At 50.1% G+C, this 11,783-nt stretch overlaps 1 protein-coding gene across 1 annotated transcript; it reads right to left on the reverse strand.

Annotated features, from left to right (window-relative positions):
• Window positions 1-689: 689 nt before the first annotated feature.
• Window positions 690-4,567, reverse strand: PURB (purine rich element binding protein B). Its single transcript, XM_060276434.2, has one exon. It carries the CDS (start codon window positions 4,420-4,422, stop codon window positions 3,379-3,381), a length of 1,044 nt encoding a protein of 347 aa, XP_060132417.1. The 5' UTR covers window positions 4,423-4,567; the 3' UTR covers window positions 690-3,378.
• Window positions 4,568-11,783: the final 7,216 nt, after the last annotated feature.

Below are 11,783 nucleotides of genomic sequence, written 5' to 3' on the forward strand. Positions count from 1 at the left end.
CCCTTCACCAAATAGGATTCATCTTTCATTAGAGACCAATCAATGCTTCCAAGTGACCCTTAAACAAAACAGTATTTGCAATCTCCATTATTTTAATCACAGAAGTCCCAAATATTACAACGGGGAGGAGAGGTTCAAAGCTCTACAGATGCCAGGCAAGCCCCCTTTCCCCACTCTCCAAAGTTCTATGGATTTTCCTCCGTAAACCCCTGCACCTAACAAGGGCTTGTGCCACCAGACTAATTTTCCTATAGCATGAGGCTTGGCCGTTAACCTGCTATGGTGAGATAACCTCAGTATTACTCAAAACATTTAAAATTTTACCATTTATACTTAAGCTGGACACAAGCATGCCCTGTATTTTCACTGAGATTCTCCTACTGACACACTGCATTGTCACCACCTACATACCTTGGAGGGTCATGTGTCAATCTGTGTACCCAATATACATTGCTTTAACTGGTCTAATGACTACAGAAGATTTTTTTCTGGTTGCCAAAACAACACCATATATGGCAGCATTCTTGGCATACAACTGATATATGCTTCTGTCTACTTCCACATACTTCCTAGATAGCTAATTATAGCATATGTAGCCACTGGCCAGGGACAGTCAAACCCTGTCACTACCACGTAATACAAAGGTAAGACTAGTTACTGCAATTCAGCCAAAAAAATAAAAAATCTCCTGAAAAGGAGAGGTACTGCATTTTAATTGGCTCACAGCAGCTGAGCAACGAAAGGAAAGAAAACCAATTACCACTGAAGCAACAAAACATTGTTGGTCTATACAAGTATTGTACATTGGTTTAAAATGAGTGAAGAGTTGCAGCAATATACACCAAGCATCTGCAGCCTCAATTTTCATTGCTGCCTAGAGCTCTAATTAGTTATGTAGAGTTTTCTGCAATCCTAGAGGGCTGTGGTATCCTAGTTAACCTGCTGAAACTTTTGTTGGTGAAAATTGTTCTCCGGAGCAAAGAACTACATACATTTGAACAAAAATACATAGGTAGATACAGCAGGACATTATTGAAAACAGCTGCCTTGGAGAGTACAAAATACAGTACGATTATACGGATGTAATTAAAACATCAAGAAATACTATTGCTCCCATTACAATTCAGGAAACAAGTTCTTTGCGACGGAGAAAAATGGAAAGAAAATACAATAAAAATATCTACTGTGGACACTGGAAATAAAGAAATATCTTTGAAAATAAACAATTATGTGTGTGGCTGAACATTTTGTGGTAAACTATTCTGACATTATTTGCAGATCTTTATAGTAGCTATAGCAAAACCAATTAATTTTTTTAAAAGAAAATTCCTGCAAATTTCCCCACTACAGTGACAACTGTGTGAAGAAATGCCTTTTATGTCTCCTTGCTTTCTAATAAATACAAAACAAAGATAGTATAGATAAGAGTAATACCAAAATAAGGTAATAAGGGTATGCAATAAATTAAAAAGGCAGCTCAAATAAAGGACAGGCATGCACAATTAAAAAAGATTGCAGAGGAAGGTTTACCTGCCTCTCTTAAGATGTTCCACAAATAATACCTGAAACTTTGCAGTGAACAGTACACTTCCATTCAATTCAAAGTTGCCAGTATATAAAGTATCTAAAAACACTTTTGGAGGGAATAGGGCTGACTTCATTTGTTTTAAAAAAATATCATTTTAGATTAAGAATCCATTCAAAATATAGATGAGGCAATTATTTGGGTGGAGACACCCAACTTTGTTTGGAAAGGACAGCTGGATAAATTGGCAGTAGCCAGTCTATAATAAAATGTGAAGATGGTAAAACGCTGCTAGGGAACCTTCAGTCACAGATCTTTTTGTGGGGTTGTTTCTGCTCCTTTTTAGTGATTGATATCAAGCTCCAACTGGACATGCATTGCTCTGAACAATCCATCCCATCAACTCATCCTTGCCAACTCTGCTGTTAACATAATGTGAGGTACTGAGAAAATGGATAGTTCTCTTTTTGTTAAAAAAAATCTTGTTAAAAGAATAACTGATGCTGGACTTCTGGACCTGAGGTTCTTGGTATCTGTGTTCATGTCCACTAGTTTGCACGATGAAAGAAGCCTTCCGTTTTCCTACGTGGGTCTTTTCACAGACCTGTAGCCAGTCCCTTTGCCAAATTACAATTTGAAGATTTTGCTTTTTAAAAACCCAGCTACAGATTTCACTTCTTTGACCAGATCATCTTTTGAAGTCAGCAGAAAGACAGCTCCAGTTTCCACCTCCTATTAAAGCCATTTGCTTTCACCTTATTTGGAGAGAAGGGGAAGAACTTTAGCGAGCAGCGACCAGTCCACTCTGCATGCCTTGTGCTTTATGCCTGTTTTAATCTACCTGTTTGCAACCCCCATTAAAAAAGAAAAATGAAATACCATTTAAGATCTTTAGAACCTGCCAGCTTTAAAGTAATTCATTTATCAATTCCAGTTCAGGCACCTGGAGCTTAGCAATTTGCACCCCCAAAATAAAACAAACAATTCTGCAAAGGGAAAAAAAGACAACAATGGACATTGGTCCAGATACAGGCTACCCCCACCCAATTACTTTTCTGAAAAGGTATTTTGAGTTGGTTGCTTCTTTCCCCTGCCCACCTGCTATGTCCTGACCCATTTAAATCCCATTTTATGCTGGTCTAAGTCCATGATTTATCTCTATGACTTGCCCTATCAGGATCCGCACCCCCCTCAAAATAAGCCCCATGCCCCCACTGATTTGGACAACGGTGGTGGCTTCTCCCCTTCCTTCAAACAGTGCTCAGTGGCCTTTTATTCTCCAGAATGCTGGTTTCAAGAGCAGAGGGGCCCCATCTCAGAAATGCAAGAGTGAAGGGTCTGGGTGGAAGTGAAAGAGAGAGTCAAGATCCAAGTAACTATTCTCCCTCCCTTCCTCCCAAATAAAACATCTCAGCCATTTGGTAGAGGAGGAGCCTTGGAAGGCAGGACAGATTTAGATGGCTGAGATCCCCTTCTCTCCACCATGGGCGACGGTTGAGGTTAACTGAGGCCACCAAGATTCCTCTCTGCAGGGGAGGCAATGATGACGGTGAAGCCCAACAGATGCTGTATCCCTGGGAAAAATAAAAGGGTCACAGAGATAGAGATCAGGATGGAGCTCCAGAAGTGGTGCAGGTTATCTCGAAGCTTGCTCTCTCCCACGACGAAAGGATGCGTGTGAGGTGGGGAGGAAAGCTTGGGGCCAGTTTTCCTTCCCTGCTTACACCCAGTCCCGTACTCCATGGCAACCTCCCGGCCTGAGCGGAAGGTGGCTGAGGTGAGGAGAAGGGGGTTGTCAAAAGCAATGGGGCGACGGGGAGGAGGCGGCGGGGGAGCAGGAGGAGAGGAGAGGCTCAGTCGTCGTCTACATCGTCTCCGTCGGAATCGTCTCCGGCTCCGCTGCCGCTCCCTGGCCCGGCGGGCCCAGCTCGTCGGTCGTACAGCTTGTCCCGCTGGCGCTCCTGGATGTCTCGCATCTCGTCGGCGTAGCGGCAGAAAGCCCCGCCGAACTTGGCCCAGGCTTTGTAGGGCACCGTGATGGCGTTGCGGTAGGAAGGCTTCACCTCGCTGACGCGCAGGAAGACGCCGTACTTGTTGCAGCCCACGTCGAAGAAGAAGCGCTTCGAGTCCACCGTGATGGAGGTGCCTTCGGGGAGCTCGCCGTACAGGCCGCCGCCGCCCCCGGGGCCCCCACCGCCGCCGCCGCCCAGCTCGTCCTCGTCGGCGCCGTAGTCGTCGATGAGCTTGGCCAGCGCGTCGCGGAACTCGATGAGGCCCTGCGCCGGCAGCGCGATGGTCTGGCCGCTCTGCAGGCCCGGAGGGCCCCCGGGGAAGCCCGGCCCTCCGCCGCCTCCTCCGCCGCCGCCCGGCCCGCGGTTGATGGTCTGGCGGATGCGCAAGAAGCGGCCGCGCTGGTTCTCCTTCAGGTCCAGGTAGTACTTGCGGTTCTCGCGCACCAGGAACTCGCTCTTGAGGGCCCGCCGAGGCCCCCCGCCGCCGCTGCCGTCTTCCCCGCCAGGCGAGGCCTGCGCCAGCTGCTCAGGGCTGCTGGGCCCCAGCTGCGCGTAGTGCTCGATGAAGTCGCCCAGGTAGTCCCGGAACTCGGCGGCCACCGCCATGGAGAGCGTGAGGCGGCTCTTGGAGCCCCCCGCGCCCACTTCGGCGATCTTCAGGAAGCGGCCCTTCGCGTTCTGCTTCACGTCCAGGTAGAAGCGCTTGTTCTGGATGTCCAGGCGCTTCGACGCCAGCTCCTGCGTCTCCTGCTCCGGGCCGGGGCCGCCGCCGCCTCCGCCACCGCCACGGTGTCCCTGGAAGCCTCCTCCTCCTCCTCCGCCGCCGCCGCCGCCACTGCCGCTCCCGCTGCCCCCTCGCTCGCTCCCGCTGTCGCCATCCGCCATCTTCTCCTTCCTCGGATTCCTTCAGCCGCCGTCAGGCCCAGCCTGCCTTCCGCCCGTCCGGCTCTCCTCCGCCGCCGCCTTCGCCTCCTCCACACACACGCACGCGCGCACACACACACACACTCACGCAGGCGCGCGCCTTCCTCACCCGCTCGCTCGCTGCCTCTCGCTCTGCCTCTCTCCCTCTCTCCCTCTCTCTCTCCCTCTCTCTCTCTCTCTCTCTCTCGCTCACTCACTCATTCACACGCACTTCGCTCCCTCAGGCCACCTCCCCTTCCGGGCCGCCTCCCGCCCCGCCTGTAGCGGCCAATGCCCACTTCCGGTGACGGACAGACGGACTGAGTCCAGGGAGGGAGCGAGGAGGGAAGGAGCCACAACCGGAAGTCAGCGGTGTTCTAAGCTAAGCCCCGCCTCCCCCCCCCCGAAGAAACGAGCGGGAGGGAGAGAATAAAGATAAAGAGCGGCGGGGGAAAGGGAACGAGCGCGAGGCTTTCGCCGCCTCCTCTTTCGCGCCTGCGCACTCCCTCTCGCCTGCCCCCGCCCCGCCTGCGACAAGGGCGAGGCCGAGCGGGCGGGCGAGGCCTTTGGCACTCCGTCTGGGGTAGCTTCGCCCGTGAGGAAGCCCCCTCGCCCGGTCACAGAGGGCCAGGCCCTTGCAGTCCAAAAGGTTTCTCTCCTAAGAAGCGCAAGACCCCTTTTTTTGTTGGGGGGAGAGGGAAGAAAAGGCGGGACTTGCATGTAAGCATGTGCAGAGTTCCATGCACTTTGGAGTTCGGCTCCCATAAAATATTGGGGTGGGGGCAGTTGAGCCCCACCCTGCACGATCGGTAAGAAGATGTGGCACACACGCACCATTGGAATGGCAAAGCCCCTCAAAGGGGGGGCACTGATGATCATGCGCTCTGGCACTTGATCACGGTGTCCTGTTGCGCCAGAAGCAGTTTAGTCCTTTGGCCACACGACCTGGAAAGCTGTCTGTGGACAAACTGGCTACCTGAAGGCATGCAGGAATCATTCATAGATGCATGCTAGCCAAAGGTTAAATGCAATTAATATTGGAAATCAAACAAATGTACACCCTGGGTCTTTAATTCTTATACAGTATGGCCCATATAGTTAAAGCTATGGTTTCCCCAGTAGTGATGTATGGAAGTGAGAGCTGGACCATAAAGAAGGCTGATTGCCGAAGAATTGATGCTTTTGAATTATGGTGCTGGAGGAGACTCTTGAGAGTCCCATGGACTGCAAGAAGATCAAACCTATCCATTGTTAAGGAAATCAGCCCTGAGTGCTCACTGGAAGGACATCCTGAAGCTGAGGCTCCAAGGGTCCATCCAGTCCAACCCCCTGTGGTCTGTGTTTTTGTACTCTGCTTAGAAATGTGAATGACTTAGTATATTAGAATCATAGAGTTGGAAGAGACCACAAGGGCCATCCAGTCCAACCCCCTGCCAAGCAGGAAACACCACCAAAGCATTCTTGACATATGGCTGTCAAGCCTCTGCTTAAAGACCTCCAAAGAAGGAAACTCCACCACACTCCTTGGCAGCAAATTCCACTGTCGAACAGCTCTTACTGTCAGGAAGTTCTTCCTAATGTTTAGGTGGAATCTTCTTTCTTGTAGCTTGAATCCATTGCTCCGTGTCTGCTTCTCTGGAGCAGCAGAAAACAACCTTTCTCCTATTGATGCAGCCCAGAATTGCATTGGCTTTTTTAGCTGCTGCAATTTGTGGTCTACCAAGACTCCCTGGCTGGCTGTGGGGCGGGTGGAGGGAAAGCCCCAGAGCCGCGCAAAGCGTTTGACTGGTTTTCCCTCTGTCCACCCCACAGCCAGCCGGCTAGAGCTTTGCGCGGCTCTGGGGCTTTCCCTCCGCCCGCCCCACAGCCAGCCAGGGAGAAGGGAGACGGCACCGGGCGGCGGTGGGCAGCGGGGCAGGCTGGCTACCAGTGGCCCTGCTTCTAGGGGGCAACTGCCCCCCTGCCTACGCCCATGTGCAGTGACAGTAGTGGCTGCAAGAGGCCAGTTTTCAGTTGTGCTGTCAGGACTGGACTTTGGAGCAGAAGTTCAGGGCTGTACTTTGAATGAGCAGGGTGACTCACAAACAGCTGGGGCATCTAAGCCACATTTTGAAATAAAGGAAAATGTTTTGGAGTCTAAATAAGAGCTTCCCTTTAAGAACACGATATCAGGAGTGTAAAATTGCTTTGCTCCACTGCTCCTGAGCAGCAGTTTGTTCTGACCAGTGTAGCATTACTGCTCTTTTTTTATCCGCCTGCTCAGGTAGGGGGTGTCTGGTTTGCCCGTGTGCCAAGAGGTGTATTGCAGAGGCAAAGGTTTTTCAGACAGTTTTGGTTTCCTGCTGCAAGAGGATCTTATTGATTTCTTTACAAAACAGGAGTAGGGTGGACTGTATCGCTTCAGTACTTGTAAAAGAGGCTATTAGGGATGGTTTGAACAGGGTGTGCTGCACGTAGCTCCAGTACGGGCTCCCCAGTGGAGTTTTGCCAACACTGCCTCCTCATCTGCCTGCAGCATCCACTTATTGCAGCCTTGCTCGTCTCCCTGCTTCTCTCTCTGCCCCATCTCATCCCCAACTATCCCTAGCTTGCTTCCCCTAGTCAAAAGTTTTGGCTGCATTCCCAGCATTCTACTTGGGCTATTTCAGATGACTTATCAGTCCAAGGGAGGACTAAAACCCAAATATTTGCTTAATTTCAAATCAGTTTGTGGATTTTAGTACTACTTCATCTCTGCAGATCCAAATTTATCAGTACCCCTCTTCCTTCCCTATGCCCTCACCATTCCCCTAGACTTTCTTTTTAAAGTTACCATATATTGACAGCCATCTGTCAGGAATGCTTTGATGGTGTTTCCTGCTTGGCCGGTGGATGCACTGGATGGCCCTTGTGGTCTCTTCCAACTCTATGATTCCATGAAGTATTTGACGTCTTTCTATGGTCACTTGCCTTCTATAGGAGGGGTGGGGAACATCTGTCTTGGGGGCTGAGTGCAACCTTCTAAGCTCCACCAGCTGGCCCTTGCCAGACTATGTGCTTTTGCCTGCCTGAAAATAGACCTTTGAACTTTGACCACACCTTTTGCTTGCCAGACAGAGGATGGATGTATTTGCATAGAAACTAGCCTGCTGTACAAAGGTAAAATTCACATATGTAGCTCCTCCCAGTTTTGCCTCTAGTCCTGCCCACCACTGGCACGTGGCCCCCAAATGGTTTCTCAGAAGTGATTGTGGCCCTTGGACTGAAAAATGCCTCTACACCTGCTCCCATAGCTCCTCCCCACCACTGGATAGCTCAATCGATGCAGGCATGTCAAACCTGCGGCCCTCCAGATGTTTTGGACTACAATTCCCATCTTCCCCAACCACTGGTCCTGCTAGCTAGGGATCATGGGAGTTGTAGGCCAAAACATCTGGAGGGCCGCAGGTTTGACATGCCTGATAGAGCATGGTGCTGATGATACCAGGGTTGCAGGTTCAATCCTCATATGGGGCAGCTGAATAGCCCGGCATTGCAGGGGATCACTTCCAACTCTACCATTCTATGACTCTTATCTCCTTCTTTCCAAAGTCCCAGCTGCCCTCCCTCTCCCACAGGAGCAATCTCTTCAATAGCTTCTAAGCTTCGCCAGTTGCAGCAAAAAAGAGTTGCCACACTATCCCTTAGTTTCTACCTCCCTTTTTTCTTCTTGCCTTGGCTCTTAGCAACTGGGGGGGGGTAGAAAATCCATCTAGCCCCTTTCACAAAAAAGTGACATTTCACAGAGCAAAGTGTTCCAGGTTAGGTACAGAAGCTGCGCAGTTCCTGCCACCTGCAGCCTAATCTGCTGCCTGTTTGATCAGAAGTTAATGGTCAGGGAAGAAGGGGTGAGTGGAGATCTACATCAAGAACAAAGTGGGCAGGTAAAGATCTACATAGGGATCTGCCACCCCTGTGGATCCTGCCACCCGAGGCAGTTGCCTCACCTTGCCTCATGTGTGAGCCAGCCGTGCAAATGGCCACTGGATTTGATGAAATTTACTAGTGCGTACATGTCCACAGGGCTGTAGCTGTAGTTAACACCTGCCACCTGCCCCAAATCATGAGCTACTCCACTGCTCCTGCCCCTGCAAGGCTCACCAGACACTTAGTTGGGCAGTAAGGGCCAAAACCGCTTCCTATCGACTGATGGGCCTTGCAGTCCAGAAGAGCTGCAGGGCACCAGGTTAGGGAAGCTTAGCCAGGGCTCTGAACAGGGGCAGACCCTGGGGGCTCAAATTTCAACACTGCCCTGTGTGACGCCAACATTCATCCTCTCCCTGCTTCTCTCACTCCATCTTAAATAAGAGTTGTGGGACCCCCAAAGCTCAGCACCCAGTGAGACCCAACTGGTCACTCTCCCCTCAACCTGCCTCTGCTCTGAAGGAGCCACTTGCTGGAAGAGTGCAAAGCGAAGAGCGGCAACATCTCATGTTCAGCCCCCCAGCGCTGAAGGTGGGGCACTTTCTGCTGAACCTCTGCAACGGGGAGGGATCTCAGCGAGCGATCGCATCCTATGCAGAAGCTGCGCGCCCTAAATCCGCTGTTCCCATAGAACTGGAGAGCGAGAAGGGACTAGTCCGAGCGAGGGCAATCCAGTCCAGCCCCTGCAATGCAGGAATCCTGCCCACAGCCGTCCCTGGGTGGAAGCGTCTCTTCTGAAGATAGGCCAGGCCAGGCTCGGCGTGCTGATGCTGGGGGAGCCTAACAGGTTGGGAATGGCGGCTGGCAAAGACGCAGCAAGGAGCCCCGCTTGCGCCCAGCCCCGGAAACGGCGAGGGAAGCCGCTGGCTCGGCGGGACTCAGCGCTGCGTCGGCTGGAGCCGCTGTTCGCGGCGAGGCGCGCGCGCAGGTTATAAATAGAGAAGTGAGCCGGCGACGCGCCTGCTGCACCAGCGCGGCTACGTCAGCCCATAGAAACTCCTCCAAGAAGGACCAGCGCATAAGCTTCCACTGGCGGTGTCCCGGTTTATCCGGGCGTTATTTCTGCTCTCGCGCCAGATCTGTTGTGAGATCGAGGATCCTTTGTTTTAAATGCTGGAGGGTTGTTGTGGGGTGGGGTGGAGTGGGCGTGGGATCGCCCTACTCCTCATCAAACATAATCCTCAGGTCCCCTGCTTTCATTTTATTGAGTACATAATAAGTCCACATTCGCATCATGCATTTAAAGCGCCACTTTAAACCCAAAGGAATCCTGGGAACGGCAGTCTGTTAAGGGTGCTGGGTGAGAGTTGTCAGGGAACCCTCGAGCCCCTTCCCAGCCAGGCCGGGCTACAAGTCCCAGGATGCTTTAGACAACCCATCCGCCTTCCTGGGGGACTCTGCAAACTGCAGCTCGCTGGGCTTGCCTTCCCCACCATCATTCACAGCCTTTTCCATACAACCCCAAAGAGTCTTAGGTCAACTTAAAGCTTCAGCACATTTATGATACAGCATAAGCCGGCAAGGATGCTCACTTCTATGCATGGCCAGGAAGTGCACAGGTGTGGTCAGAGGGAACTGACACATGCACACATCCTGGAATTGGTAAGCATACCAATTGGCAACATATGTAGCATTGTAAAAATACCTCATCCAAAGTCAAGTATAGGTAAAAAACTGAATTTCCTGATAAATTGTGATTTATCAGGATTTCCCTTGAAGGTCCTTTATTTGGCTGCTCTAATATGCTCTAAGGAAGCCTTTTCTAGCCTGAGGGCAACATTCCCTTCTGGGCAGCCTTCTAGAGGTGGGGGCGGGGCCAGAGGAAAAAGGTGGGTGGAGCAACTAACAGTTTCTACCTGTGGGTACCATAGGCTAGCTTCTAAGCACACTCACACAACCCTCTTCATGCAGACAGGCCTGCATGGGGCCTGTTGGCATTTGTTCATAATACAACCACCAGACTTAACATGGACACTGGTACCAGAGCCTGCAATAAACCCAGATGCCAACTTTGCTGCCACATACACCCGGACAACACCATTACTGGCCCCAACAACATCCAACATACCATCTCAGGACTATTTAATTGCTCATCTTCTAACATTGTGTATGCCATCAAATGCCAACAGTGCCCTTCAGCTCTCTATATTGGACAAACAGGCCAAACCCTACGCCAAAGGATAAATGGACATAAATCTGACATCAGGAACCACAAGACTGAAAAACCAGTAGGAGAACACTTCAATCTCCCAGGACATTCTATACAAGATCTCAAAGTAGCTGTATTACTACAAAAGAATTTCAGAAATAGACTGGAAAGAGAAGTTGCTGAATTACAACTTATCACCAAGCTCAAAACCATGGAGGGACCTGGTTTGAACAGAGACATAGGATTCTTATCTCATTATACATGATAAAGCGATCTTCAGCCATCTCAACCCTTGCTTTTTCATGCAAAACCATTTGCAGTCATTTTCAGCCATCAACAGCTACCAGTCAGTCAATCACCCACTTCCACCACCCTTCTGAGTGATACCCCCTCCCCTCCCCACCCCTCCCCACCCCTTCTCCACGTAAGCGCCTGGGGACTCCTATTTCAGTGTATCTGAAGAAGTGTGCATGCACACGAAAGCTCATACCAAAATAAAAACTTAGTTGGTCTTTAAGGTGCTACTGAAGGATTTTTTTCTATTTAGATTCCTGCCCAGACATCTTTAAAATATCATTTCTTCTAGCAGCAAATTTAGCTGGTAAGTGCTGATCAGATTGTAGCCAAAACAGGGCATCAGAGAAACTGCAGGGAGGTAGCATCATGCTATGGAAAACCAAAGATTACAAAAGTACAAAAATAGGTAGGGAGGAGGGATATAGGGTAAAAACCCAAGAAGGCACCCCCCTTCCAATGGCCCATTGAGGACTGAGCATATTCAGAGATCACAGAATGCTAAGTTTCATAGAATCACAGAATTGTACAGTTGGAGGAGACCGCAGGGGTCATCTATATATTCTATTCCAACCACCTTCAATGCAGGAATCTCAGCTAAAGCATCCATGTCAGATGGCCATCCAACCTCTGCATAAAAACCTCCAAGGAAGGAGAGCCCACAACCTCCCAAGGGAGACTGTTCCACTGTTGAACAGCTCTTACTGTCAGAAAGTTTTTTCCAAATGTTTAGTGGAAATCACCATTCTTGTAACTTGAAGCCATTGGTTTAGGTCGTTCCCTCCAGATCAGGAGAGAAAAAAGCTTGTTCCCTCTTCCATGGGACAGTCCTTGAAATAATGGAAGATGGCATCTGGAAAGAAGAAGTCCCAGCAAAGGAAGAATGGATACAAAAACTTATGGAATATGCAGAAATGGAGAATAATTCCTGGAAGAATAATAAAACAAGATAATAAAC

The sequence above is a fragment of the Zootoca vivipara genome, chromosome 6 (genome assembly GCF_965207765.1).
Source record: "Zootoca vivipara chromosome 6, rZooViv2.hap1.1, whole genome shotgun sequence".
Classification (NCBI taxonomy): Eukaryota; Metazoa; Chordata; class Lepidosauria; order Squamata; family Lacertidae; genus Zootoca; species Zootoca vivipara.